This window comes from Lepeophtheirus salmonis, chromosome 6, assembly GCF_016086655.4.
Source record: "Lepeophtheirus salmonis chromosome 6, UVic_Lsal_1.4, whole genome shotgun sequence".
Lineage (NCBI taxonomy): Eukaryota > Metazoa > Arthropoda > Copepoda > Siphonostomatoida > Caligidae > Lepeophtheirus > Lepeophtheirus salmonis.
The window spans coordinates 43,764,266-43,791,578 of NC_052136.2; the positions used below are offsets into that span (position 1 = coordinate 43,764,266).

General features: G+C 32.4%; 2 protein-coding genes across 2 annotated transcripts in view; both read left to right on the forward strand.

Annotated features, from left to right (window-relative positions):
• LOC139905811 (dynein axonemal heavy chain 12-like) overlaps nucleotides 1-11,812 on the forward strand; it is a 61,351-nt gene extending 49,539 nt beyond the window's left edge. The window contains exons 7-10 of the mRNA XM_071889534.1: nucleotides 879-1,050; nucleotides 6,996-7,161; nucleotides 9,222-9,326; nucleotides 11,502-11,812. Of these exons, the coding sequence (XP_071745635.1) occupies nucleotides 879-1,050; nucleotides 6,996-7,161; nucleotides 9,222-9,326; nucleotides 11,502-11,574 (516 nt within the window). The 3' untranslated portion in view covers nucleotides 11,575-11,812. The remainder of the gene's footprint in view (nucleotides 1-878; nucleotides 1,051-6,995; nucleotides 7,162-9,221; nucleotides 9,327-11,501) is intronic.
• A 152-nt stretch (nucleotides 11,813-11,964) lies between these two features.
• The window catches only part of LOC121120052 (dynein axonemal heavy chain 12), an 81,586-nt gene continuing 66,237 nt past the window's right edge, over nucleotides 11,965-27,313 (forward strand). The window contains exons 1-9 of the mRNA XM_071889358.1: nucleotides 11,965-12,198; nucleotides 13,612-13,745; nucleotides 13,800-14,231; nucleotides 14,301-14,407; nucleotides 15,966-16,117; nucleotides 16,174-16,349; nucleotides 25,332-25,560; nucleotides 26,307-26,674; nucleotides 26,727-27,003. Of these exons, the coding sequence (XP_071745459.1) occupies nucleotides 12,193-12,198; nucleotides 13,612-13,745; nucleotides 13,800-14,231; nucleotides 14,301-14,407; nucleotides 15,966-16,117; nucleotides 16,174-16,349; nucleotides 25,332-25,560; nucleotides 26,307-26,674; nucleotides 26,727-27,003 (1,881 nt within the window). The 5' untranslated portion in view covers nucleotides 11,965-12,192. The remainder of the gene's footprint in view (nucleotides 12,199-13,611; nucleotides 13,746-13,799; nucleotides 14,232-14,300; nucleotides 14,408-15,965; nucleotides 16,118-16,173; nucleotides 16,350-25,331; nucleotides 25,561-26,306; nucleotides 26,675-26,726; nucleotides 27,004-27,313) is intronic.

Consider the following 27,313-nt stretch of genomic DNA (forward strand, 5'->3'; position numbering starts at 1 on the left):
AACTATAGAATTTCAACAAAATTAATGCTATTAATGAATGTGAGTCTGAGCTCTCTTAATCATTAATGAAGCCACCCGTAGGAGCAATGATGGCTTCCAAGCGGAGGCAGAAGGCCTGGCACACGCTATTGATGTAGTCCTCTGTCATGGAGTCCCTATGCGGGCTAAAAGTAGCTTTAAAGGTCTCGGTGTTTGGATGACGGATACTGCAGGCCTTCCACGTAATATGCACCCAAATTGTGTAGTCGAGAGTGTTGGCATCAGGGCTATAGGGCGAGGGGCAACAGTGTCAAAAAAGAATTCAAAAGAACTCATTCTAAACTCTTTCGAAAGAGTCTTGCAACGGAGGAGATGGGGTTCTTCCAAAGCTGGTGTCCAAAGTGGTCTATCCACTCTCACAAGGTTGTTCCCAACCTGTTTTTGATAGCTTTATGTACAGTCTGGTGTGAAACCCCGACATCTCTTGGATGCTCCCTAATGGCCTTGAGTGGATTGGCCTGAGCTCTTTTCTTTAACTCCTCCGGGTCCAGTTTGGCCTTTTTGAAAGAACTCTTCTTCATATATAACGTTTTTGACCTCCTGGTGGGGTAGACAGTGGTCCTGGAGAAGTACAACAACTACTTGGATTGCACGAATTAAAATTCGTGCAATCTCGTTCAAAAGTCATTTTCTCGTCTTGAACCAAAGATATATATATATATATTTTTTTTGTAAATAATGGTTAATACTTTAATATATCAAACTATTAATTAGTTTCAATCACTAAACTTTAATAAATTATTGAATAAGTAAGAGTTCCGATTTCAATTGACCCCCGGTAATTAATGTATCTGCATATATATTTATATCATCCTAAATATCTTTTAAATTTATAATAGATGAATAAACTACTACGTGAAGTTCCAACTATTGATTCCTGGTATTCTGAAGGTGCAAGTCAATTTGTACAAGTGGGCCTCAATGATGATTTTATTTCCGAGGAGGTTAAATCTTTAAAGAATGCAATAAATAATTGGATGAAGGAGCCAGAGACTCACCATCGTTTATTGTGTAAGTTTTGCATCATTTTTATTATATACTGTTTTATATGTAATGTCAGCCTTTGTTGATGTACGCTATTTTTTGGGGCTAAATAACTAAGTTTAATTAGAATAAATATATTTTTTCATAAAAAATAGTAAAAATAGATAATGAACTATGTAATGTCCCTCTTGAAACACTAAAATATTACTGTCTATTAAAAATATACTTTACTATTGTCGAGTTGTATCAATTATTTTCAATTGGGAAGGAGGGGCAAGTTATTTAATGATGAAGTCACCAGGGACATCCGCAGATTTTTGTTGGGGATCTGTGCTGATGAGATTTTTTGACATTTTTGAGAAAGTTGTCCACGCAGTCACTATAGCGGCCATTAGTATAATCATATTCGGCCAGGCTTTTGAACGGAACACAAAATTGAATGGCATTCTATGGAACGTGTATTTAATTAATGGAATGGAAATAAATTTGAACGATGAGAAATAAACGTTAAAAATGAGATTTTAGCGTTTCATTCCAATAATATGTACTTGAAAAATATTGGAAAAATCAAAGTTTATATATTTTTTTCAATTTTTTAAATATCATTTAATGCGTCAACACAAGGATGGGGGAAAAAATTGAACGTGACTCTGATTGGAACACCAAAATAGCAGCACTTTTACAAGCCTGCATTTGGGTGTGTAGTTTTGTTGGTTTCTCCATTCTAAGTGCTCACAGAGCAAAGTTAATTGAGTTCCACTCTGGCGAGGAAAGAGGTCAAATCTCTTTTCATCACCCTCGCTACCTCCATTTCAGCCTAATGCACAAAGGATGGTTGATTCCGAAAATTTGAAGAAATAAATACTAAACCTCCCTATATTATTTAAAAAATTAACATTAATTTAGAATCCATATTTTGCTGTCCAACGGTGCATTTCATCATTTATAAGCATTAATACTTTCATATAATTCAAATGCTCGTATTTATCATTGGTATCAAATAGTATTCAATCTAGTTGTAAATTTTTTATTATTCACAAACCCGGTTCATGAAGCTTCATCAAGATAAATTGCAAGTTTGTTAATCTTCTCTAATAAATATATCAACTTTGAACCTCAAAATATTGTATTCTTATATTATGATGCAATTTATGACCTCCATACAAAAAAAAGTTATTGTTGTACAAACATCAGCGTAATCATACACATTCATTCTTTAGTTGTATCCCTGACACTATTACTTTTCATGATGCATTAGAAAAAAAACTTAAGATATAAATTTTTCCTTAAACTTCATTAAACGATCAATAAATCGTTTTCTGTTATTAATGGGAAAAGTTGCTAAAAATGAAGCAACTAATAAAACATTGGTAGCCACAAGATAGTGTTATGATTTTAACATTGCTAAACAAAAATATAATAATCAGCGTTCAAACCCTACCATCACTAATACAATATAATAATACATTTCCAAGATGTAAATCATTAAATGAAATTACAATTGATTTCTTATCTTCTTGGGGAACCGTAAAAACATTATTCAAATACAACAAATTACATAATTAACCCAAAAATCAATTTAATACTCATCAAATCAACTTGATTTTTATTTTTGAAAGGAGAAAATGTCGAAATATTGAGTTTGCTCATGAAAAAAGGCGGGTAACACCAAGGGTTTTTTAGGGTGTTATCTTCTATATTATCAAATCAAAATTTGGATTGTTGTCGACGCGTAATAACTCTGGGTAATGCCGGGTACTAACGCTAGTACTCGTATTATACATTAGCAGAATACTAATTCAAAAATAAAGTTTCTTAAGACATGCATCACAAGATTGTATTAATTCATTTCTCATTTTCTTTTCAAAACTACCCAACTAATAGAAAAATAAACTTTGGTTGATCAAATAAATGGAAGGCAAAAAATGTGAGCATGTTCCATGCTTAGAATATGGTCAAGAACATGTAATTATAGATAAATGATAGTCTATTAGGTATATTATTCACCATTTTCCAACTGTGTCATAAATCCTTCTTTATATACATATACATATATACAGGATGGATCTTATCAAGTAATACATATTTCATTTTTTCAATTTTTCAAGCTTATAATTTAATATGAGGTTTTCGTGAAGAAATTTATTTTGATCTAAAAATAGTGCTCGGCACAAATTTTATTGTATATGTAGGTCCTCAGCTGTAATAGTTGAATCAATATGAGGTATCCCATGGACACCTTAACTATGTAGTGAGACTCGAGCTTGGTCGACTCCTTCTGGATGGAATCCCTTAGAGACTGTACCCTCCTGTGATGAGTAGCGCACACATTCTTCTCCCGGTGTGCCTAGATAGAGTATCCAAGGCGTTCGCATCTGGAGAGGGAGGCGGCCATATATTGAGTTCCCAAAAAGGACAGAAAGTTGTATCTCAGGAAGGCATGGGTCTTAGCCGCCAATGACACGGAGCTCCGTCTTGAATGAAAACAAAGTTGTTCATTAACTTTTCTTTGGTACAAGGTAGCACTTTCTTATCCATAAGTTCCATGTAAGCATCTCCACTGAGCCACTCCTTCTTTTCCATAAAAATGGGAGCAAAGACTGCCAAATATGGGAGTGACTTGGGCACAGCACCCAATTAGTAGTTTTTATGTAGGGATGTAGGGGAGGTCTAGGCAGTCGGCACTGGATATAAATATCAACTAGGAAGGGATGGGAGACGGATATGAATGGTTTATGAATTATAAAAGACGCCATTATAAATCTTTAATAGAGAGTAGGTGTGGAATTCCGATCCGTAGATATTATTCATACCTTGGGAAATAGAAGTAAGCCATTACTCCTCATCTTCATGGTCCTTTATCACAACTCGCTCCTACTCTTTGTCATCAATCCGCAATCCTCAATTTCATCATCCCCTTTTCTCTTCCTTTCCTCCTTTTAAAATTCAAGCCTAAGTAAACTATAAGCAAATTTGCTCAGGCCCCTAACTCCCTTTCCTAGGATCACTTACTCTCACCTGCTTCAAGTTATACTCTGGATTGAATCGAAAAAAAATCATTGTCATTCATAGGATGATGCTGGGACTCTCTCTACATCCCTACACAAAAACTACTAACTATACAATTTCCAATTCAACATGAGAATAGTCAAATTCAAAATAGGCACAGTCTAATTCAAAAGAAATGATCAAATTCAAAATGGGTATATTCCAATTCAAAATGGATTAGTCTAATAAAAAATGGAATATTCCAATTCAATTTGGGAATTGATCAGTTCAAAATGGAATAGTCAAATTCAAAATGGATTAGTTTAATAAAAAATGGAATATTCCAATTCAAAATGGATTGATCAGTTCAAAATGGAATAGTCAAATTCAAAATGGATTAGTCTAATAAAAAATGGAATATTCCAATTCAATATGGGAATTGATCAGTTCAAAATGGAATAGTCAAATTCAAAATGAGAATCTTCAAACTTGTATTAAGGGTAGTCAACATAGTTATATATACTTGAATATTTGTATTGTTGAAAGTAATAGAATATTTATGTATATAAAAGTTTAAAATCAAAGTCATGGGAATATAAATAGGACTTTAAAAGTAAATTTATTCAATAATATGATTTAATTTATTTTACAGGGTTCGTTAGCAAATCGGGGAGTAATGACTGATTTTAGAAAAATGTCAATAATTCTATTTTTTGATAAATAATTTTGAATTTTTTTATGACCAAAACTTTGCGACACGACCTTTGTGAACATGTACACTCAATATGACTACCCTCAGCAGCAATCACAGCCTCCACACAGCGGTGGAAAGTCTTGCAGGAGTAGATGATGAACTTCTCAGACAAGTTGCTCCACTCCTTCACGATGGCGGCCTTCAGAGAGCCCACGTTGGGGTGAGATGTACGATTAGTCTCCTTCTTCAAAGTTTCCCACGCAACAAAGTCCAACGGGTTCAAATCCGACGAAGATGATGGCCACATGTCCTTGAGCCAAAAATCAGACATGTTGTCGGTGCAGAACTTCTGGCATTTGACCGATGTGTGTGAGGGTGGACCATCTCAGGTCTACAAAAAGCTGTCTTCTGGGTAGGTGGCCTTGTGTCATAGTAGTATGGTGAACCCTAGCACCTTGTAGTAGGCCTCCTGGCCGATTTTCTCCCCAACCTTTAATAAGAAGGGAGGTATCTTCTTCCCGTCGGACGCCACGAACCCCAGAACCATTGTTTAACCGGATGTTTTTTACAGAACACCCCCTTGACCTCCTCTGGTGATCCCCCAAGCCAACAGTCTTTCTGACGGTGGTAGACCCGGTCCACGGGAAAATCTTCTAGTCAGATAATTTTTTTATTGTAGATACATTTGGCTTCATAGACGCACGAACTTTCTTGTACCTCTGCAGTCTCCTTTCCTTCAGGGTGTTGGTCAACAGGTGGTGTGGGATCCTTGTCTATGAAGTCCTCCTTCACAGCCCTCCTCATTGTCCCCTCATCCACGTCAAGCTCGTTAGAGAGGCGATTCATGGATTTTGTGGGGGCCTTCTTGATCGTCTTATTCAGGTACCCTCAGAATCCCTTTTCAAGTTGTGTCCCCCATTTCCTTCTTTCCTTGAAAGGTCTATTCCATCGTTTTTCATCTTGGCCACCTTGAAAATGAGGCTCTTGGAGCACTTCACAATGTCCGTAATCTCTGCACCTCAGTTTTCGCGTCGACAAGACCTGAGATACTCTTCCTTTTGCTTCTTGCTCAATCATGATGAAATACTTGAAAAATGATAATTATTGTTTACTTATGCAGAAAGGACAGAGATTCGAAATATTCAGGGGAAAATCACAAAACTTATCTATTTTAATTACATAAATAGCATTTATTAACAGTCCATGGTTTGCGTCCGAACCCTGTATATATTAGTATTAGAGTATATAAATGATTATAATATACATATAATCAGTTTTGAATTAGAATATTCCCATTTTGAATTGGACTATTCTCATTTTGAATTGGAGAATTCCGTTTTCAATTAAACTATTCCCATTTTGAATTGGCAATGGTATTGTATAGAAACATCAACTCTATGACGTTACTAAATATCCCCCTTCAAAAGTCTGAATAAAATGTTTGGGGACGAATTTGATAGGCAACGAATCTACAAGGAATGAATTTATTGGAAAATAAATAACCCGTCACAATGACAAATATACATCAAACTTTAAAATTGTTTTATTTCAGAAGTGTTAAACATAATGTATTCAGTTTTTATTGTACTTTTATTTATTACTAACCGTTGTACTAGGCATAGCCCCAAGTAATCATAAGTCAACTTAAAGACAAATTGTACTTCAATAATACAGAAAATAACCCCCCATTAATCCCCAGTGGATCGCTTCGTTTTTCATGAGCACACTCACACGTCACTACTCAATACCTCTGTCAGCTCATATGATGTGTTCTGACCTCAAAAATGAAAGAAAAATAATAATAGTAATTTTTTTTCTTCATATTTTGTGATGACTGATGAGTACTTTCGATTTTCAAGTTCTCAATTATACAAACAAAGTTGATTAATTTCAACATAGCAATCAATGCGTTTTTTGTTTTTTAATTCAACTCTTATCATATATTGAAAAATAACATAAATTATGATACAGGTATATAAGTGACCAATAACAAAAACAAACAGAATTAGTGTTCTTGTAACACCTGCATATTTCGTTAATACGACACCATTATTATTTCTTATATCAAAAATAGTTCTATGGTTTACAAATATACAAAATATAGTTATCCTAGCTCGCTAATACCTTTGAATTTTCGAAATAAAGAGGAATTTTATATATATGACAAAGTTTTTTTTCTTGGGGGAGGTGAGGCCATACAAGGGAAAATAGTCAGTTCATTATTGGAATACTTTGGCTACTCATTCTATTATTATGTCTAATATTTGATTTGATTTCACATTTTTTGCAGCTGATAGATTTGAATTTCTTATCAATGGTACATCCAAAGCTAAAATACATGATTTCATAAGAAAGTCTCCAAAATTTGAAGAAATTTGTCAGGAATACAAATCTTATAAACTCTTTGTAGATCAAACCCAAGAAATTTCTTCCTTAGAATACTTTACTCTTGTCAGGTAAGCTGATAGTCCGTTTGTTTCTAACCTCAATTTGAATAATTCTATAAATGGAAGGTTTTAAAGTTTTTACCATTAATAAATTTATAATTTATAGGGATTGTATAGGTCCTTGATATGAAATATAGAATCAGTCCCACCCTATCCGTTATTAGTCGTGATGTTTGAAATACCCTCAATAACTCGGTCGATTGTCGATTAAGGGTTTCATTTTCCCCGTAACACGTTCATGAAGGCATGAGTGTTGACCTTGATGCCTTGGGGGAGCACATGAGGAGACATAACGTGTCCTTTAAATTCAACCATTACGAGCACCATGTCGTGGAATAAGAACTTCCTTTAAAGGCCTCGCATTTCCTCTTATCCTTGAGAACAAACGTCTTACTGAATGCCAGAGTTCGAGTATTTGTCATATTGTTACTCCTGACGCATATTTCAAGGAGGGCTTCCAGACTTTTCCAAATATTTGGGTCAGTTTTTCGATTTATTTATAACTGGTGCAAGTTTGAACAAGTTATGTATCTAAATAAAAAACCAGCTGCCTATGGGTCCGTGCTTCCCCAAGATAGTGATTCAAAGTGGCAGCATTTATAGATTGTGCACCACCTATAAATCTGGAATTTTAGAGACCTGGAATAATCATGCAGACTTTATATTCCCACATATATCAATTAGTTGAAAAAAAAGAGTCTACGTCATTTTTTACTCAATTCCTTTAAGATGGGAACTAAAGTCAAACAAGCGTAATTATTCCATGTGTATATAATTAAAGGATAAATATTGGCAATTTCATATTTTTTATGGGAATTTTGACTATCATAAGCAAATATAAAAGTATAGCTACCATTTTAATAAAATATGAATAAGCTATATTATCATAATACAGTATGGAATAATATAGTATTTAGGATTTTAATATTATGAAATATATATATATTTTTATATTAAAAAATAGTTAGACAATAAGAGTCTTACAATATTTAAAAAATAAATAGCATTTGGTATGATTGATTTATATTTTAGTTTATTTAAATAAAAAGTTTAGTAAAGCCTTAATTATCTTTTATACACGAGAATAGTTTCCATTCCTCTATATTTTAGCTAAATTATAGTCGTTTTCATTCTTATAAATTGCGGTGATTGTACCTCTGAGATGGTGAAGATAGATGAATAATCTATATAATACTAGAAACTAATAGCGAAAGCTCAAGCACGCCCACTATAAATAGGGCAGAAGAACAGATAAAATACAACAAAAGTCAAACTGTCAATCATTTTTTATATTTTTATGGAAAACACACACATTCATTAATTTCAAATAGTCAATTATATATAGCTTGAAAAAAGAGGCTGTGATATGCTTGCAATTGGAGTAAAATAATTTACCAAAAACTGTGATTTATCCATTTCACAGGCCTAATTAAAATATATTGCTATATAATTCGCAATTTAAATATCAGAAATACTTATTTTCAATAAAAATATCAAAGAGGGTGGACAAAATATATCATTTTGAACTCATGTTATGACATTATAATAATTTTTCCTATTTATTCTACCCCTTTTTTGAGGGGTACGCTTAAGCCTTCCTCTTACAGATTTCTGGTAAGATTTAGCATATCTCTCATTGATGTATGTATGAAGAAGTTGTTGTTTTTTAAATCCATTGGCCGGCTATTGCAACCAATTTGGACACCCATCTCTTATTAAAACCACATTACATGGTATTTGGAAATTCTTAAAAAACTCGAATTATACCGAGCTCAAAAATTGATGCATTTTCCTAATAGCACTTAAAAAAAATATCCTGATCGATTTCAAAATTTTTGACTCGAATCCAACACTAAAAATTATTTCGTCAAAATGATCGTACATTTACTTGCGTTTCGTTTTTTTTAATAGTACCTCAATAACAGAAATAAAAAACTTTAAACTTTGATTAAAACTATCAAATCAGATTTCAAATATTATGGGTATTAGTTTAAAGGTATGACTAGGTTTAATTTATTATTCTATATATTTTTTAATAATTTATGAGTGTCCAACATTTTATTTAATAGATTGGATTGTGAGAATCTACGGAAATCCTTGGGACAAGCAGCAAGAAAACTTTCTAATTTGCTTCTGAAAAACGTTGTTGATACTTATAGAGAGGAAAATCAAGTGTAAGTAAATGTTTTTTTGAGGAAAGTGATTATTTTTTTTTTCTTATTTGCTGTTTTTGACATATCATTTAAGTTGGCAATTCTATGCAATGTAAAATAAAATATGATACGACTGCCAGTTTGGGAGGAGAGCAGCATTGCTGTCACGATGTTTTATTAAATTATCTGCAAGAAAGGAAACAAACACAAATTTAATTCCATATCTAGAAAGGAGAAAATATTTTCATAGTTAAAAATTTAGATGTTATTCAAAAGAATGAAGGAATAAGGATGGAAAGTTAAGAAAATATATTGTTTAGATTCTAACTGCTAAAAATCTTGCCCACTAGAAAATGCTTAAAATTTCTTAGTCTATATTTTAATGTTCACTCTTTTGTTAAAGTCCTTACGTGAATACCTAGTAAAAAATATACATTGCCGGGATACTAAAAAAAAATGTAAAATGACGTCTTGTAAATAATATTTTCATGATATCCCAAACAGAAAGAGACATTATGCAGATTAGAATGCTGCAAAAAATATGACACTGGACGAATGTGCTTTTTTTTTTTTTGCAGTTGCAAAAGGAGATTGCATGTTATTTTCTAAAGCTATTATAATCAGAGATGCTATGCACTATGCGGGAGTATTTTCGGGGTGTTAAAAAAAATAAACTGAAAAAAATATGGTAAATTTGTAAAATATTTTGAAGAATAGCAGCTTATCTGTCATGACTGTTTATTACATCAGCTGCAAGCAGATGTGACCAGAGGGGAGAAGGAAATAAATTTTATAACTCCACATCAAACATCAGGGTTAAGCATGTCCTGCATAAAACAATATTTCATATTATTATAACTTTTTATTGTCCACAGCTTACTTATAAGTGGAGTAATTAGGCAAATTAATAAAAAAGATGCATCTGAGCTCTACCGACAATCCTTCTTATGTAAACAATTATGCAAGCCACTAAGTATGCCGTTTTTTTCAAATGATTGAGTGAGTGATAACATAATGAATAGTACACTACTACTCCAGTGTTTAAATTTTCTTTCAAGAAGTTAATTCTGCATATATCAAAATCGGTTTAAAAATGAAATATAAAAGATTATGGAAGAATTAATTTCGGATTTTTTGCTTTATTTCAATGCTTTATAAGAAGTGTTGTAATTATCAAATTGAAGCCAAGATAACTATTTACCAACGGGAATCCTTTTTGTAGAAGCCCTTGTCGCTATCGGCTAAAATTTTGGAAAAATAATTTTGACATGCCTCTATTGAGATTAAATTTGTAAGCCCAAGTGCCTTGACCATAAACAAGAACAGGTGGAAGTAACTGGTGATGGGCCGGACTGTAGGGTGGATGCATAAAAACTTCCCATGCGAGCCCCTGGAGCTTCAAGCGCGTCATCAAAGATTGTGCAGCCTGGCGTTGTCTTGTTGAAACACGATTAACCATTTCGTTTAGTATTCGACTTCTGCAAATGGTTCAAAACAGTTTTATGATCGATGTTCAGCTCTTGGGCGATACCACTACTACTACTTCTAACATCACGGTTTATCTCCATATTTTCCATGACTTTATTGATATATTCGACGACAGGCCTGCCAGTGCGTGCCGCATGATTCACCTCCAATATAACAGAACAAACTTGCTCAAACTACAGTTGTGCAACACGAACCGATAGAGTATCGGTCCTGTATATATTGCAACTTTTGTTAGTCGCTTTTGAGACGTTTTTCTATTTCTGATAGTATTTCTTCCTTTGAGAGCTCCATACTAGATGAACGATAATTTACGACTGAAACGGCCAAGTGGAAAAATGTTTGTAGTATACTCTCAAAGCTTTATACCACCTTATCATATCATCCGATGTGACTAATAATGAACGATATACTTAGTAAAACAAGAGCGAGAAATGCGAAATTACTTTTTCTACATGTTCCAATGGTCCATTTAAGGTTAAAGATTGATGATATAATAGAACCTTATGACAGCTAAGCTTTCTTCTCTCAATTATTCTCTAAGCTGTCAAAATTACATATTTTATTTCGGTTTATTTTTTAGCATACTGACAGGTCATAATTTTTCAACTTTACAGTTTTATTTTAATTTGAATCGCACCACTAATCTTTTGTTTTCGTTACAGATCTATGGTCTTCTAATTCTTCTTTTTGTTCTGTTTTTCTTCGTAGGATTTGCAAGACATTTGAAAAAAATAGAGAAAGTAGCTCTTCAGTCTCCTCAGTCTACAAAGGAAATGATTGAATTTGGAGAGTTTATGCTCAATGTAAAGAATAAGAAAATGATTGATTTAACAGAAGAAATTGAGCATTCAAAAAAGCATTTGCTCTATTTGATTGATGTTCACGTCTTTGATCCTCATGACATAGAACTCAATACTCTTACTCTAGGATGGTTAGTTAAAATACGACCTGTTTTTGAACAAAACACGGAGATTATTGAAGATTGTAAAGCAAAGTTTGAGGATAATTTACAAAAAAAAGTCCAAGTGGACACTACGAGAAATTGAAAAACTTTCCTCTCGTGTGCATGAGTTGGAAGAATTAGGAGAAATATTAAATATTCAGCAGTATACTTATGTAAGGAAGTTCTTTTTTTGTGTTAAACATATTAGAAGGGATGCAACTTTTGTAGAGTAAAAGGAGAAGGCAGAACTCTTGTGGTAGTCATTAATGGTGTATCAGTCTTTATCGAGGAGTGAAGACTGATAACGAGAAAATAAATTAATTATTTGTTGTCAAATTACAGGAAGTTAGACAAATTCAAAACAAATTAAAGAAATTAGACGAAACGATCAAATGGATTAACTTAGAGGAAGCACTTTTTAAGTTTCCTCAAACAACGTATTCAGAAGTGGAAAATATGAATGTAAGTACAAGTCACATTCAAAAGAATATTGGCGATATAATTATTGTTTTCATTCAAGGAATGATTGCTAACTAAATATTGAGATTAACCCTTTATGCTCTATAATAATATCCCCAAATAATACATATATATATATATATGTATTGGTCCCATTTATTTACTAATTTTTCTTTTATAACAATAAGAAACAAATATTTATCTTGGAAAATTGGTTTACCAAAACAAATATTTGATAAAGTTTTTTTCATTTATTTTTAGAAACATACAAATAAAAATCCGTATAATATACTGACTGCTCTCATGCATTTTAGAAACAATACGATAAAATATATAAAATATTGGGTTGTTAAAATAATAAATATGTATGTTTTGTACAAGTTACAACTCAAAACATAAATTTTTTTAAATAAAGGATCTAGAGTACCGAGTGGTCCATTAAAATCTGAACACTTTGAATTTTAAACTTCAACAAGGTATAATTTATTAATTAACTTTATAGTTTCAAATTAATTAATACTATAAAGATGTATGTATCTTAGCTCTCGTAACCGTTAATATTAATTTTAGCAACAATTATGGCTTCCAGGTTGCGGCGAAATACCTGTTACATGGTGCAGAAATAGTTCTTTGTCATGGCGTTCCAGTACTGGCTGAAAGTAGCTTTGAGGGCCTCGGTGTTTGAATGATAGACACTGCAGATCTTCTCCTCGACAGGCACAGGTTTATTAGAAAGTTTGGCCTTTTTGACTGAGCTTTTCTTTTTTTACCAATGTTTCGAACTAGCTGACTGCGTAGATGGTCCTGGAGACGCCCATCTACTTCGAGTCCACAAATGATAATTCCTCAATCACGTTCAAAAGTCATTTTCTCGACTTGTATGTAAGCTAAAGAGCTCAAATTTGTTCTGTTTTGTAACTAATTGTTTCTGATTTAGTATGAATTAATTTCAATCACTCAAACTTAATTAATTATTGAATTATAAAGTTTTCAGATTACAATGAACCACCCGGAACTTGGGATGAGGATAATACAATAGTTGAATATTTCATGTATAATGGAAAGGTCTAATTTTGAGTTCTTTTTTTATAAATTAATAAAATATATATGTTTTCTGTGGTACATAGTCCAATTCAGATGCCCACAGTTATTGTGAGTGCACAAATATAAATTCGTCAATCACGTTCAAGTGTCATTTTCTCGAATTAATTTCAATCACTCAAACTTAATTAATTATTCAATTAGTATGCGTTTAGATTTCAATGGGCCACCCAGTAGAAACACATAGTTAATAGCACCGACTTGTGTTAAATACTATTTATAAGTAGTTATGTCTACCCTATTTGTTTATAATTCAACATAATACATTTGCACCATCTAGCTTTGTTGTTATTTTTCAATTTTTTTTTTTACTAGATAAACATTGATCCCTACTGTAGACTGTTTACAACCGTCTTAAAGTGGCAAAAAGCGGAAAAGAAGTGCACAGATGGAGCATTCCTTGATCTTGATGCATCACAAATAGAAAACAGTATTAATGAATTTATGGAGCAAGTTCTTCTCTTTACCTATTATAACCCAGTGTTAATTAAATTTATTCTTAGTGAAATGAGTAAACTCCAAAAATTATTCAAGTTAAAGTTCAAACAACAAGCCCTGGACGGAGATTCAAAGTATGCAAAGATGAACCTTGAGGATAGTAACCCTATGAATCTTCCTCCACCCCTGAGAATCAGCGCATTGACTATAATACAAATTAAAAGCTTTCAAAAAAATATTCAACTGATTACATGTTTGTGTAATCCTGGGTTGAGAAAAAGACATTGGATACGGATGGGCTCCATCATTGGTTTCGACATTACTCCCAATTCCGGATCATCTCTACGTAAAATGCTTTGTTTAAATTTAGAACAGTATATGCCTGAACTGGAGAAGATTAGTAATATGGCAACACGAGAGCATGGGCTGGAATTGACTCTTGCAAATATGAAGACGGAGTGGGAGTCTAATAATCTGGAGCTGATGAGCAATGATCGGTATGACTTCAAATTTATTTACTGCGTCAATTAAGAAAACCCTACCTTTTTTTCCTATTTTTTCTTTAGGGGTCATAAAATCCTTTCCAACTTTGAAAGCATTCAAGAGTTAATTGATGATCACACGTCCAAGACTGAAACGGTGAAGGGATCTCCTTACTTCAGGCCATTTAAAAGTATTGCTAAAATATCATTAAATATACAGGGAGTAATTTGAATTATGAAATACTTTAAATTAATGAAATTTTTTTAGTTATATGAGGATTCACTTTGAAAGTTCCCCTAGTCACATTTTTGCCTTGGATAATAATAAATTAAATACTAAATAAATATTTCAACATCTCTTAATGGCCATTTGACAAAGAAACGAGTGTGTTTATATATTTAATCAACTCACAATCCTTGTATTCTTTATTATTTTCAAAGGTGAAAACATAGCAGGCGAAGATATTCATAACGAATCCTCTAAACACGGTTTTATTATATATCCTGGCTCAAGGTTTCTCCATTCCTATATTATTTGTTTATTTTGGAACATCAAATTAATGTAAATTTAGCAGAGCCCCTGACCTCAATACATGAACATATCTTGTAATAAAGAAAAAAGTTTAAAAATTATATTTTCTTACCATTTTTAGGGATGATTTATAGCATGATAAACATTTCAAAGTTTCTATCTTTTTAAAGAACAAGTTATATTCCTGGAACCATTGCCCTGAATACTTCTAATTCATTAAAATTTTACACACTTTGGTATTGATATGCGATGGTGCAATAGATATAATTGCAGATTTCTTTTGGAATATAAAAAATAGATACGTTGATATACAGAGTGAAGACCCAAAACGTGCAGTAACATTTTATTACAAAGTGTAAAGATGTTATAGCAAAAACGAAAAAGGTATTTCGGATGTATTTTCTTCCACTCCAGTTTCAGTGCCAAGAAAATTCTAGAGTACCTTTGTATCTCCATTTGGAATGCATACAAAATCAACTGCAGTCCATTACAGTCCCATATAGCTAAGAAGTTCCAAGACTTCTGCAGCAACAACATGACGTGCTTCTGGCCAGCTTCCTTGTGCCCCTACTCCAGTTTCAGTGCCAAGAATTTCTAGAGTACCTTTGTATCTCCATTTGGAATGCATACAAAATCAACTGCAGTCCATTACAGTCCTATATAGCTAAGAAGGTCCAATACTTCTGCAGCAATGATATGACGTACTTCTGGCCATTTTCCATATGGCCCTCCTCCGACCCTGGCTGCACCCCATGGACTTTGCAGCTCAGAGAGCTTTGGAGAAGAATGTCTTTTGCATGTCTCATCCAAACATGGATTTGTTCCGAGATGCCATCATAACAGTATGGTACGCAATGAGCACGGCTTTCATCCTCAAGAGTCGAAATCTGTACACCGGCGTGTTAAAAGCTGTTATTGCTTGTGAAGGAGTACATATTAGATACAATTGGTCTTGAATGGTATATTCTTGATTCCATAAAAATTATGTTTTTTGTATTTAATCATGCTACTGCAAATTTTGGGTCTTCACTCTGATTTTGATTTTGTAAAGGGAAACAATAACAGTTGAACAATTATTATTTACAAAGATTTGGGATGCCTTTCATCATACCTTTAAAAAAGGGTATTTTTTAAAAATGATTCAGAATTTAATGTACATACCCTCAGTAACAGTAGACTAACATCAGATTGTACAATTAACATACATTATTTTATAGATGAAGTTGAATCATGGGAAAACGACCTGAAAACTGTTCATGATTCTCTTTCTTCCTTGGAGATTGTTCAAAAGAACTATGTCAATTTGGAATCCTTTTTCTCAAAAGATGAAATTATTTCACAAATGCCGCTAGAAAGCCAATTATTTAAGGTGAAGATCCTGAAAGTTAAATTAAATTATTTATACTTAATTGTATAAAATTTTAGAATGTAAAAAGTAATTGGATATTTGTACTGGAGCACATTTACTCTACGCCCCAAGTCATGAAGGCCTTAAATAAAACAGAAGTTATCAATGCTTTAAATGACTCAACATCTCTTTTGGAGCAAATACAAGAGGGGCTGGATTTGTTCACTGATCAAAAGTGTGTTACTTTCCCAAGGTGAGAAGTTCATTTTTATCCTTGCTATTCCTTCTTTTTAGGTTTTTTTTTTAAAAATAATTGTTGATTCTTACTGTAAAGCCTTTTCACTGACGTCATAAATTGCATCACAATTGAAGGAGAAGCTATTTTGGGAGCTCGTAGGTGATATTTTTACTACAAAAAATGAACACATTTCTAATAAGCCTTGATGAACCTCCATCCAATGGCTTTAATAATAAAAAACTTAATTCCTTGATAGAATACTACTTAATGACAATGATAAACACTAACATTTGAATTTAATCAAAGTAATATGTACTGAAAATCCCTAAAAATGCCAAGATTTGTACAATTATTATTATTTTTTGGATCGAATAGGGACGACAAAAAGTAGGATACTGTGATAAAAATATCTATATTTTCTTCCAGTTTAATAGGTCAATGTTTGGTGGAACAACGGGCAATGTATAACTAGGTCTCATTACTCTATAGACACTTACCTATTGCTCCTGTCGTTTTTGGTGGGCATATTGAGTATGATTTGATGGTTCTACGTTGACTCTTTGCCCTGTACTCCATCATAAATCGAACTAAAGATTCAGCGACATACAATACATGCTATTGGGGAGGGTCCATAGGGCATTGAGGCATAGTTGTACTTTGCTTTTTTGCTCCACCAAGTATTGACCTATGCTCTATGGAAATATGATTACAAGACAATGTAATAAAATATATATAATTGAGATTAGGGTCAAATATAGTATGTTGAGAAAAAAATTTAGTTCAGTAATATTCACTTTATAAGAAGTGTTAGCAAAACTACGGCCTAATCGTTGAGGCAGCCTGCCGAGGCTCTCAATGTCAGTTATTGTACTTTGATGAAGTATGTGAAGGATTTGGGGAAAGCTTTTTATGTACGAACACATGGGCAAATGTTTTCAACAGCAACCAAGGCCAACCGGGTAAAGAGAAGCTATTAATTGTTGACTTAGTTAAAGTATAATGGGCCAAATTGCCCATCTCCTAGACACACTCTTCCCTCCTTGATATTGTGGTATAGATAGTAGTCGAGATGAGAGCCTGTGCCACCTCTCATCGAAATTTTGATTACTTTAAGGCCTCCGTTGAGAAGTAGCAGGTGGCAATTGTTGAGACCTTCAGTAATAAGAGCTGCGCCGCCTTTAGGCCCAGGTGGGAGAATATGGTAGTAGCTAGAGGAAATAACAATAATAAAAAATATAGATATTTAAAGAAGTCTGTGGGAAAGCCTCAATGCTGTACTTCTTTTTATTTTCGCAAAAGGCTACCCTATTTGATCGTTATCAAAACGTCCACATTTTTACCTGGGGCACTCTATTATTAAAATCGTCAGTATCCTGGTATATCAATAGTACCCCATAACCGAACAATTATAATACATGTAAAACTATAACAATCCTTTGCCCTTAAAGAAAAAGATGATTAAAAATCATATAGCGTATTCAAATATATATAAGTATATATTTATCTTATTATTGATATTTTTCAAAATTTATTTCTTTTAACCATTGTAACCAACTATTTTAATTACAAGATGTATTAATAAAGGATAGGAAAACAAAATGTGGACTAGAGAGGTGGATTTATAAATACTTCCGTAATTTTATATTTTCAACAACAGGCCAAAAAATAATGTTAACAAAACATGTGACAAGGTTTTTAGAAAACTTTTTTCCCTCAAAATGACCACCTTCATTATCAACCACATCCTTTACACGTCGCCTGAAGGTCATAGAAGAGTTGATGACAAACTGCTCTGACAAATCGGCCAAAACCACTATGGAGGACTTCAGTGAGTCCACATTAGGGTGTGAAGTCCTGTTGGTTTCCCCTCTCAAGTGCCCCATTTATAAAAATTGAGTGAGGAAGGGGGCTATATATCTATATCTATCCAAGCCATGTTATCTGTGTAAAGCTTTTGGCACTTGTTCATGTAAAAAAGACATTGGAAAGAGAATCTCCAAAAATAATTACTAAACCTTTATTCTAATAATAAGAAAATCAACATTAATTGACAGTCCAAGTTTTGCTGCCCTACCCTTTTTATAAAAATGTATGTAGTAGTAGTTTCCATATCAAATGAAGACTTGTCATTATTTCAACAGTATATCCTATTGATGACGCATTACACTTTTATACTTGTCACAATAAGCACAAATAAATTATAAATAGAGGGTGACACTTTGTATCAACTTATTGAAAAAATATGGGGTACATTTTTCTTGTGTCTACCATGAACTATTACACATCTGTATCATGTAAAAAATTTCCATCTCATCAAATCCATTAACTCATAAAATAAAAAATTACTATGAACATATATAATATTTGATGATGCTATAGTGTAGATATAAAAGGCATAATTGAGCCCAATTTTGTAGTTCAAGTTCACTTTTAAATATTGTATAAATCCATTGGCATTATCTAATTCTACATAATTTACATAAACTTTTCATTAGTTAACACACCGAAAGGCAGAGTCATGAATCAATTTAATTAAACGTTAAGGTATATGATTGACAAAAATAAGATAAGAAGGTGCAGGAGAAGTTGACGAAAGAGATGAGAGACAAGTTTGAGAAGAGGTGAGTGAAGAGGAACCACTCTCCTGTATCCTCATTGACGGAAGAATCGACTTGATATTGTGATGTAATCAATGGGTTGTGGGCAGCCATTTATGGATAGGATCAAGCAAGATCACTATAGTGTTTTTAGTGAGTCTGGGAGAAATTACTTGTTCCACTTTAGATAGAATCACTTCCTGCATTAATGGGAAAGTTTATGTTTAAATGGTTCAAGGAAAGGGGTTTTGATAAAATAGTCGTGCCTATCGGAGGAGACTCAACAAATGTGAACACTGGTGTAAATACTAGAGTTGTGGAAAAATTTACAATGAAGTTTAGGAGAAAACTGGTCTGGTTGGTGTGTAGTCTGCATACTACAGAATTTCCATGTCGCCGTCTAATTCTTGAGATTGAAGGCCCAACTCTCTTAGATAATAGATTATCTGGACCAATAGGAAAGCTGCTAGACTTAGTTATAGGCTTGGATATTAATTCAAACTTTCGCTGAATCTATATTGATCAACCACTAGTCAAACTTAGTGATGAGGTTATTCAATTTTTGTTCATCTGATTAACACGGCGGTTATATGATAATGTGTGCATTCAGGGAAGGAGTTTCTCCTAGAAGAATAGATTAATGGAGATCAAACCTGTTTACCACAGCCGCTGGCTAACGACGGCTAACTGTAGCAAAGCATGGAATGTTGGGGGAAAATCTAAAAAAATCTGCGATTCATAGTTAAGTTTATTATTAGTTTGTATTATCCGTCTAGGTACAATACCAAGATTAAGTACCGTTACATTGAATTGCCAAGGTGCGTCTATTTCAATTTAATAGTGGCAAGTCCCTTAAAAAATAGATGCGTGAACTCGTGATGCCAACAGTGAAAAGATCTTCTCGGTATGCTTAGAGTTAAATCATCCAAGCCACTCTAGTTTGCTCTGATGACCAGAAGGAGAAAATCATAGGGGTAGAACATCCTATCAGGGGAGTGAGTGTACCAAACGGACAACCGGGTAACCTATATGTCAGTATCAGAAAAAGGTCTTAAATAAACATTAGTCAAAAGGAGTGTCAGAGACACCTCTTAACTGCTTTTAAACAACTTCCGAGTTGAAGAACTCCATCCAAAAACCAATGAAAGTGTTGAAATATCCATTTCACACACAAAGTTGTTAGAGGGTCTTTAAAATGGGCACACCAGCTTCTTTACAGCACCTCTCACAAGAAAAGAGAGATGGAATTAAGAGACCAGCAGAAGAGAGATGTCAAATAATGACTCCAAGTAAGACCTCTATAATCTTCTTAAATTAAATATATTTTAAGAAAGATATACAGAAAGAAAACCATTGGAGGAATATTGGACCAATACTCTCATTTCAAAAAAAAATGTGGATACATATTTTTTCGCCATCTACTAATTTTTATTTATTTTCACCAATTGCAATATAACGCCTATAAATAAAGCCTATAGTGATCATTTTGTAGTTAGTATTTATTAAATATAAATCTTAAAATTATCATTGTTAGTAAAGTAACACGTATTAAAATTTTAAAAATAACGCAAAAGTACAAAAAAATATATATATGTATATAACAAAAAAAAGTTGCTTGAGGTCAGCCTCACTTTCTTGATGAAGACATAAAGGTATACAATTCCGAAGACTAGCCGATCTTTAGTACAAATTATTCTTGAAAATGTCATTATTTGGTTTTGGGATGTAAATTGTGGTCTGTTGAGAGACTCTCGTTTCGTGGAAAAGATAGCCTTTGTCTAGTATCCAGGGTAGAAACTTGACTTTTTAGTCACAATTTAATAGAGCGTCATTGACATTTTTAATGACATGATATAGAGTGATAAAGCCAAGTCTTTTGATTTTGTATGAATAGTTTTCGTTACCTCTCAATGAACGAAAAAACGACACTAACCTAACTTGTACTTTTTCCAGAGAATTCATGAAATAGCTTCTAGAAGGATTTCAAATTTATGCATTAAGTTAGAGAGGACATTAAATTTATAAAGATTTATCCTGAACGAAAAGTTACATATTTCGAAACTTCTTTTAATTATTCCCAAGTTTCGATTGACCTCTTTAGAATGTAGAGAATATTATGGGGGAGCTTATTTTTTTTAAATTTGAGAAATGTGGAGCTGTTACGGTCATAAATTTTTTATTTTACTCTCAAAACATCGTATACAAATTTTGTTTATACAAACGGCTTATAAAATATTTAGAGGTAGCTCAACGGCTCAAAAGTTGAGAAATTTTATGATTTCTTTCAAAAATGAGTTTTTTAACTAAATATCATCTAAGAACTTCGTGTTACAACAAATCTTATAAAACAATCATTTTAACTAAATATATTTTCCATCGAAAATATATTATAATTTTTCATTAATATTTTGTGATATTTGGTCAAAAAGAGCACAGACTACCATAACATGCATTTTTTTTTCTATACGTCCATTTGATACTCGTTAAAAGAAATCATATACATATTTCCAATTTATGTATCCCAAATTCTAAGAAATTGTTAATTTATTACTCAAATTAGAAAAATAAGGTTAAGTTAGGATGAATTTTAACTTTTGCCTACCTTTTATTGACCTTTTTTCGAATAAAAAGACTTGATAAGTTAAGTTCATTTAATAATTCGTAATACAGTATTAAGAAATACTCGTTTTAAAGATGTTGACCTTTTTCTGACCTTTATTTTATCCAAAAAGTGTTAATAGACAAATTTTAATCAATAATCAATATTAACCCTTATTTTATTTTAGAGTGAGATAAAATTTCTGAGCAAATCAATTTAGCTCAAATTTTTTGGGACGAAAACAATGTGATCAAATTCAAGGCATCTGTTTTGACACAACAAATTCAAATACGGGTAGGACGGCTAGAGGTTGTGTTCTTCTTCTACAAAAAAAATAAACTAGTAAAAAACCTTTTACCTCTGGCATGTACACTTCATATTATAAAATTAATCATAAATGCAGTATTCCAGTCGTGTTTTGGACCTACGCATATGAAATTTTTACCATTAAAAAAAATAAAAACTTATATGTTTCCACGGCCTTCTGGCCTACTTGGAGGCTATCATTGCTGCCAATGACGACCATCTTCAAAAATAATGTTACTTTATATGTATTGAGTAAATTTTTATTTAGATGTGAACCATATAAAAAATTAGAAAATTTTACTTTTCAAAATTAACAATAGGGTATTTTGCCAATAAGTTCAAGAAATTTAGAAAAACAAACTTTACAAAACCAAATTAAAAATCAAGAAATATATCACGTAGATTATTAATAGCAAATTAATGCTAGAGTGGAAAAAATTTCAAGTGAAATGATCACATTAAGCAAATTATAATTTTACTCTAGGGCTGCATTTAGAAAAAAATATTTTTAAATTTTAGAATAATTAAAGCATTGAACAGGGAAAAGGATACAAGTTATAATATTTATAACAAAAAAACTTTTATTTTTCACAATGGCATGTGATGAAATCATCAATAACTCCATAGTTTTTGTCACCTGTTGATTTTCTATTACTCTTGAGTAGGGATGGCAAGTACATTTCAATGTTCATAAGTCAAGTACAAGGAATCTTCTCGAGACCGTAGTAAGCAACAATAATAGTGTCCCTTATTTCTTCTCCTAATGTTAATTAGTTGAAAACAAACTAATAGTTGTTATCCAGTGAGCAACTTGAGTGGGTTTTTTCCTTTTGAAAAGGTGGAAATGATGAAAAAAATAACAATAATTGCTGCGAAGGTGATATGAAAAGTTTCCCGACCTAACAAAGGTACAAGATATTTTTGTCAATTTTCTTATTTTCATTTTTCAAAATAGTCTCATTGAAGCTCTAGATCCTTCTTCCAGAAATGCTTTCATCTCCGTAACTTGGCGTTTGATCACGAGACAATTTTTGTTTTTGCCTCAATTACTTCGGCTTGGATTGACTTTAATGTATAAAATTTTAACACAACGAGCCTTCATATGTCTGCTAATGTTTGGATGTATTTAAAGGTTACACTTGCAAAAACAAATATTTATGATAGCTGGATGATGGATTTTTTCCATTTTAACAAAAACACAAAAACTTTTCAAGTTATACTGTATTTGTTATTTCAACCCAGAATTTCCCGAGATCTCGATGAAGGGGAATTCCTTTCGAATTAGATTTGTAGCTAAAAATACAGACAATATCCATTTTTGCGTAGTTTATGTAAAGGTTTTGCATGAGCACTTAGATAGATGTATAATAGAGATTGAATGTTTTTTAAATAGTGTTATTATCATTATGTCGGATTATTCAGTTATGACTCTTGATAGTTTTGGGAAAGAAATCTACGCTCCTAATTCTATATCAAGAAAAATTAGAATGTTACTCCAATATATTCGTAAACGATGGAGGAGGCAGTACACACAAGATCAGCAGAGGAGCTCGAAGTGTATAAATTCACAAATAAATCTTGGAGTAGGTGATGTAGTAGTGGTAGTGGATGAAATATTAGGGCATCCAGAGTTATCTCTAGGGTATAGTTAAAAATGTTAATAAGGGTATGATAAGCTGGTTAGAAGCGTTCTCATAAGATCTTCTAATTGCCATGTTACAAAAAATTTCAAATTCAATTTTTTCCTTATAAACCTGTTTTATCTGATAGATAATGATACAAAAGACAATTTGTTACCAAAATCATATTAAGGAAGTTATAAACAATTTATCATTGAAATTTGACGCCTTTTTTCTTACTGTTTATGATATAATCTACACCAAAATCACCGATCAATTTAAATATGATTTATTAATAAAACAACACAACTTTCTTAAGCATCAAGAGAATTGAATGAAATTTTCAGGAATTTCAGAATACAGTATTATGCAGAAGATGATACTTTTAAATACCTATGATTCAAAAGAATAATATTAAATTCGAGTATATAAATATATTCCTGCACTCTCCAGACAATAAATGATAATTATTAAAAAAAAAATGAGAGGTTAAAAATACAGTCTAAGTACTTTCATATTGTGCAATAACAAAGGTTGAAGGCGATCATATCCCATTAAAATTTATATTTTTGGCTTAAGCAGATTCATTAGAAACTTTATAAGATACTATATAAATACATTTTTTTACGTTCATTTTACCTTTTAATTGATCCATTACACCTTATCCGTAATTTTGAATTCTATCTTAAGATGAAATTTTCAGCACCCAGCATTACTCCCACCCAGCATTCGTATTTTCCTGTTAATATATGTATTATTTGTGAGTCTTATATATATGTTAGGGCAATAAAGAAAATCGGGCATTTTTGCATAGTCTATAAAATTTACTATAGAGTGGTGATTTTACATTCTCAAGCACACTTATTGTGGGTTAATTTGATTGTAAGCCAATGTCCTTACAAGTAATTGATTGTGAGAATTTTCATTGTGTGCACATTCATTGAAATCAATTGTTATATTCGGACAATTAAACTAATAGGTAATATGAAATCCAAATGATCCACCTACACAATCCATGGGCCGGAGTGTATTATAGGATATTAAAATGGGTCCTTATTGCTCATGGAAGCTGTGTCAATGGCTTAATGGCCTACCTTTTGAAACTGTAGTTCAATTGTATAACCTGTGGCAGGGGAGGGGGAAATATCATAGAATGTGACAAGGGGTCCTTAATACTCTAGGAAGTGGCGGTAATGGGTTTTGATCCAACTTTTGGATCAGTGGTTCACTTACACAAACCTTGGAATAGGGTTTATCATAGGATATTGGAAAGGGTCTTTGATATCTGGATAGCAGTGATGAAAGTATGACCCTCCTTGGGGACGACTGTACACCTGCACAACCTGTTGAACAGGGTGTATCATAAGATATACGAAGGGGTACTTGATACTCAGGTTAGCTGCGGTGATAAGTTTTTTTCCCCCTTGGGAAATAGCTGTCCACCTGAACAACCTTTTGGACAATTATATTTTGCTATATCAATTGGGTTCTTGCATTAAAATTTCTTATTATACAATTGTTTGATTATCTGAATACAATATAAATATAAATAAAATGAACACGATTATCAAATTGCTTTCAATGAAATTATTTCATAATCAAATCCTTTATAGTCAAATTACTTGCAATGAATTATTGAACAATAAAATTACCCATAATCATTTTATCTGATAATGTAAATGAAAGATAGATGAAAATTCTCTAATGGGTATTTGCAAAATACCCGAATTTTTACATTGCCAGTAACGTATTTAAATTAAATTATTATTTTTATGTTAGAAATGCAATAAAGATGCAAAATAATTGACAGTGTATATCTATAAATCTTTTCCAAATAAATAATTTATCATTCAATTTATTTATTTCAAAAATACAGACTGTTTTTCTTAAGTCGAAACGAAGTTTTATCCCTTCTAAGGAATACAGTAAATCCAATTGAAGGCATTACAAATATTGTGAACATTATATTTGATGGTATTTCGTGTCTCCTTATTGAAGAAAATCAAATCATTGGGTTTAAGGGCCTGCAGAATGAGCTTATTACAATTAAACAGCCCATCAATATACACGCCTCGGGAAATTGTGTAGAAAGGATCTTAATGGAGGTGATTCGATGCTCAATCTCTGTATATTGGGCTGTCTCGTTTTCGGGTAAATATTTGTATCCCCATGCACAAAGGTATCTTCACAAGAAAATGTTCTTCCTTTTTGTTCCACAACCATCCATTTAACTAGGGTTATATTTTGATATGTTATGTTTTCTATAAAGTAGTAATGTGCAACGAGCTGAATTTTACTGCTCGAATGATTTATTGACACTCAACTATGTTACTGCCTTGATGGTTTTTGTTCAAATAATTGTTCAAGACAACTGTTTAAGTATCCTTATACTGAAAATGACCAAGTATTAATTAATTGATACTTTATTACGTGGCAATTAATTAAGCATATTATGTTTTAAAATTTGTTTAACAAGCAAGGGAATCATTATTACAAGTTATTGCAGTATGAATTATCATCAAATATATATTTTATTTGGTTTGGCAAATTAGTCATGGGTTTGAGTAAAATGGTACTCGGTTAAGTTCACGTAAACTCTTAAAAATATAAAAAGTACAATTTTGAACTCGTAGTGTCATAAAAAAGACCAAAAATGAACAATTTTCACCCAAAAGTAACATTTTTTTCAATAGTAAAAATAAAATTTACCACGCCTTAAACCCTACCAACTCAGTTTTTTTATTTTACTTAAGCAGTAAAGGTATTTGTACAAGGGGAATAAAAATGTTGAATCGAAAATAGGACAGCCTAATTTACATTTTATAAAATTATAATCGTATTTTGTTTTCAGCTAGAGAATCAAATGATCCTTACTCTTAAACAACAAATACTTGATTCAATGAAAGCCACAGATCCATTGAATCTTGTATCAATGGCTAAATATTCATACCAAGCTAATGAGGTGAGTCTTCGAGTACACTGGACAGAGGATGTAATCGATGGGATCAAAGGAGGGATCAACGCTTTAAAAGAATTGAAGTCAAAGCTATATGAAGATCGAGATATTCTGTTAAAAGAATTAAAAAATGGAGAATCCTTGGCTACAAACTTAACATCTTCTCTCATTCTTCAAAATATATACTTCGTAGACTCCATTAGTGATCTTCTAACAAATGAGGTCCTCATTGAGGAGGATTTTGTCTGGGAAAAGAAGCCAAAGTAAGTTTAACATTATTTATTGACAGGTTAATTTTTTATTTACTATTTAAAGAACCACTCTATACTCTGATGACGTCTTTATTGACATATTCAATCAAAGACATAAGTACTGCTATGAATACAGTGGAACATTCTCTGAAATCGTTGTAACACCCGAGTTTGAAATTGCTCTTCTGACACTATTTATCTGTTATGATGATCATAAATTTACAATCATTCGAGGCGGAGTTGGTTCAGGTAAAACTGGGCTCTTCACTTTGGCATGCTCTATCCTGGGGAAGCAGCATCAAATTCGAAAAATTTCAAAAGAAATTGATACTTTAAAAATGGTAAGTCTTTATAAGGCACTTCCGTCTAAAATCCAACAGTTTTTGAAAATTACAAGAAAATGTTATATTTCAAAAAATGTCATCAATTTTGGAAAATTTAATTTATAAATACAATCAAGTCACACTTTATTTACATTTTCTATCAATAGAACCCCCTTTTCCCCTTAATGACCAGTTCCAGCCTGGTGCAGAACTGAACATAAGTTATTTACAAAGCTCGGCTTTAGTTTGCCCCAAGTACTGATAGTGGTGGTCATCAGTTGGTCCTTTGTTGTGTATAAGACTCCAGAAAGCTTACCTTTGAGGTATC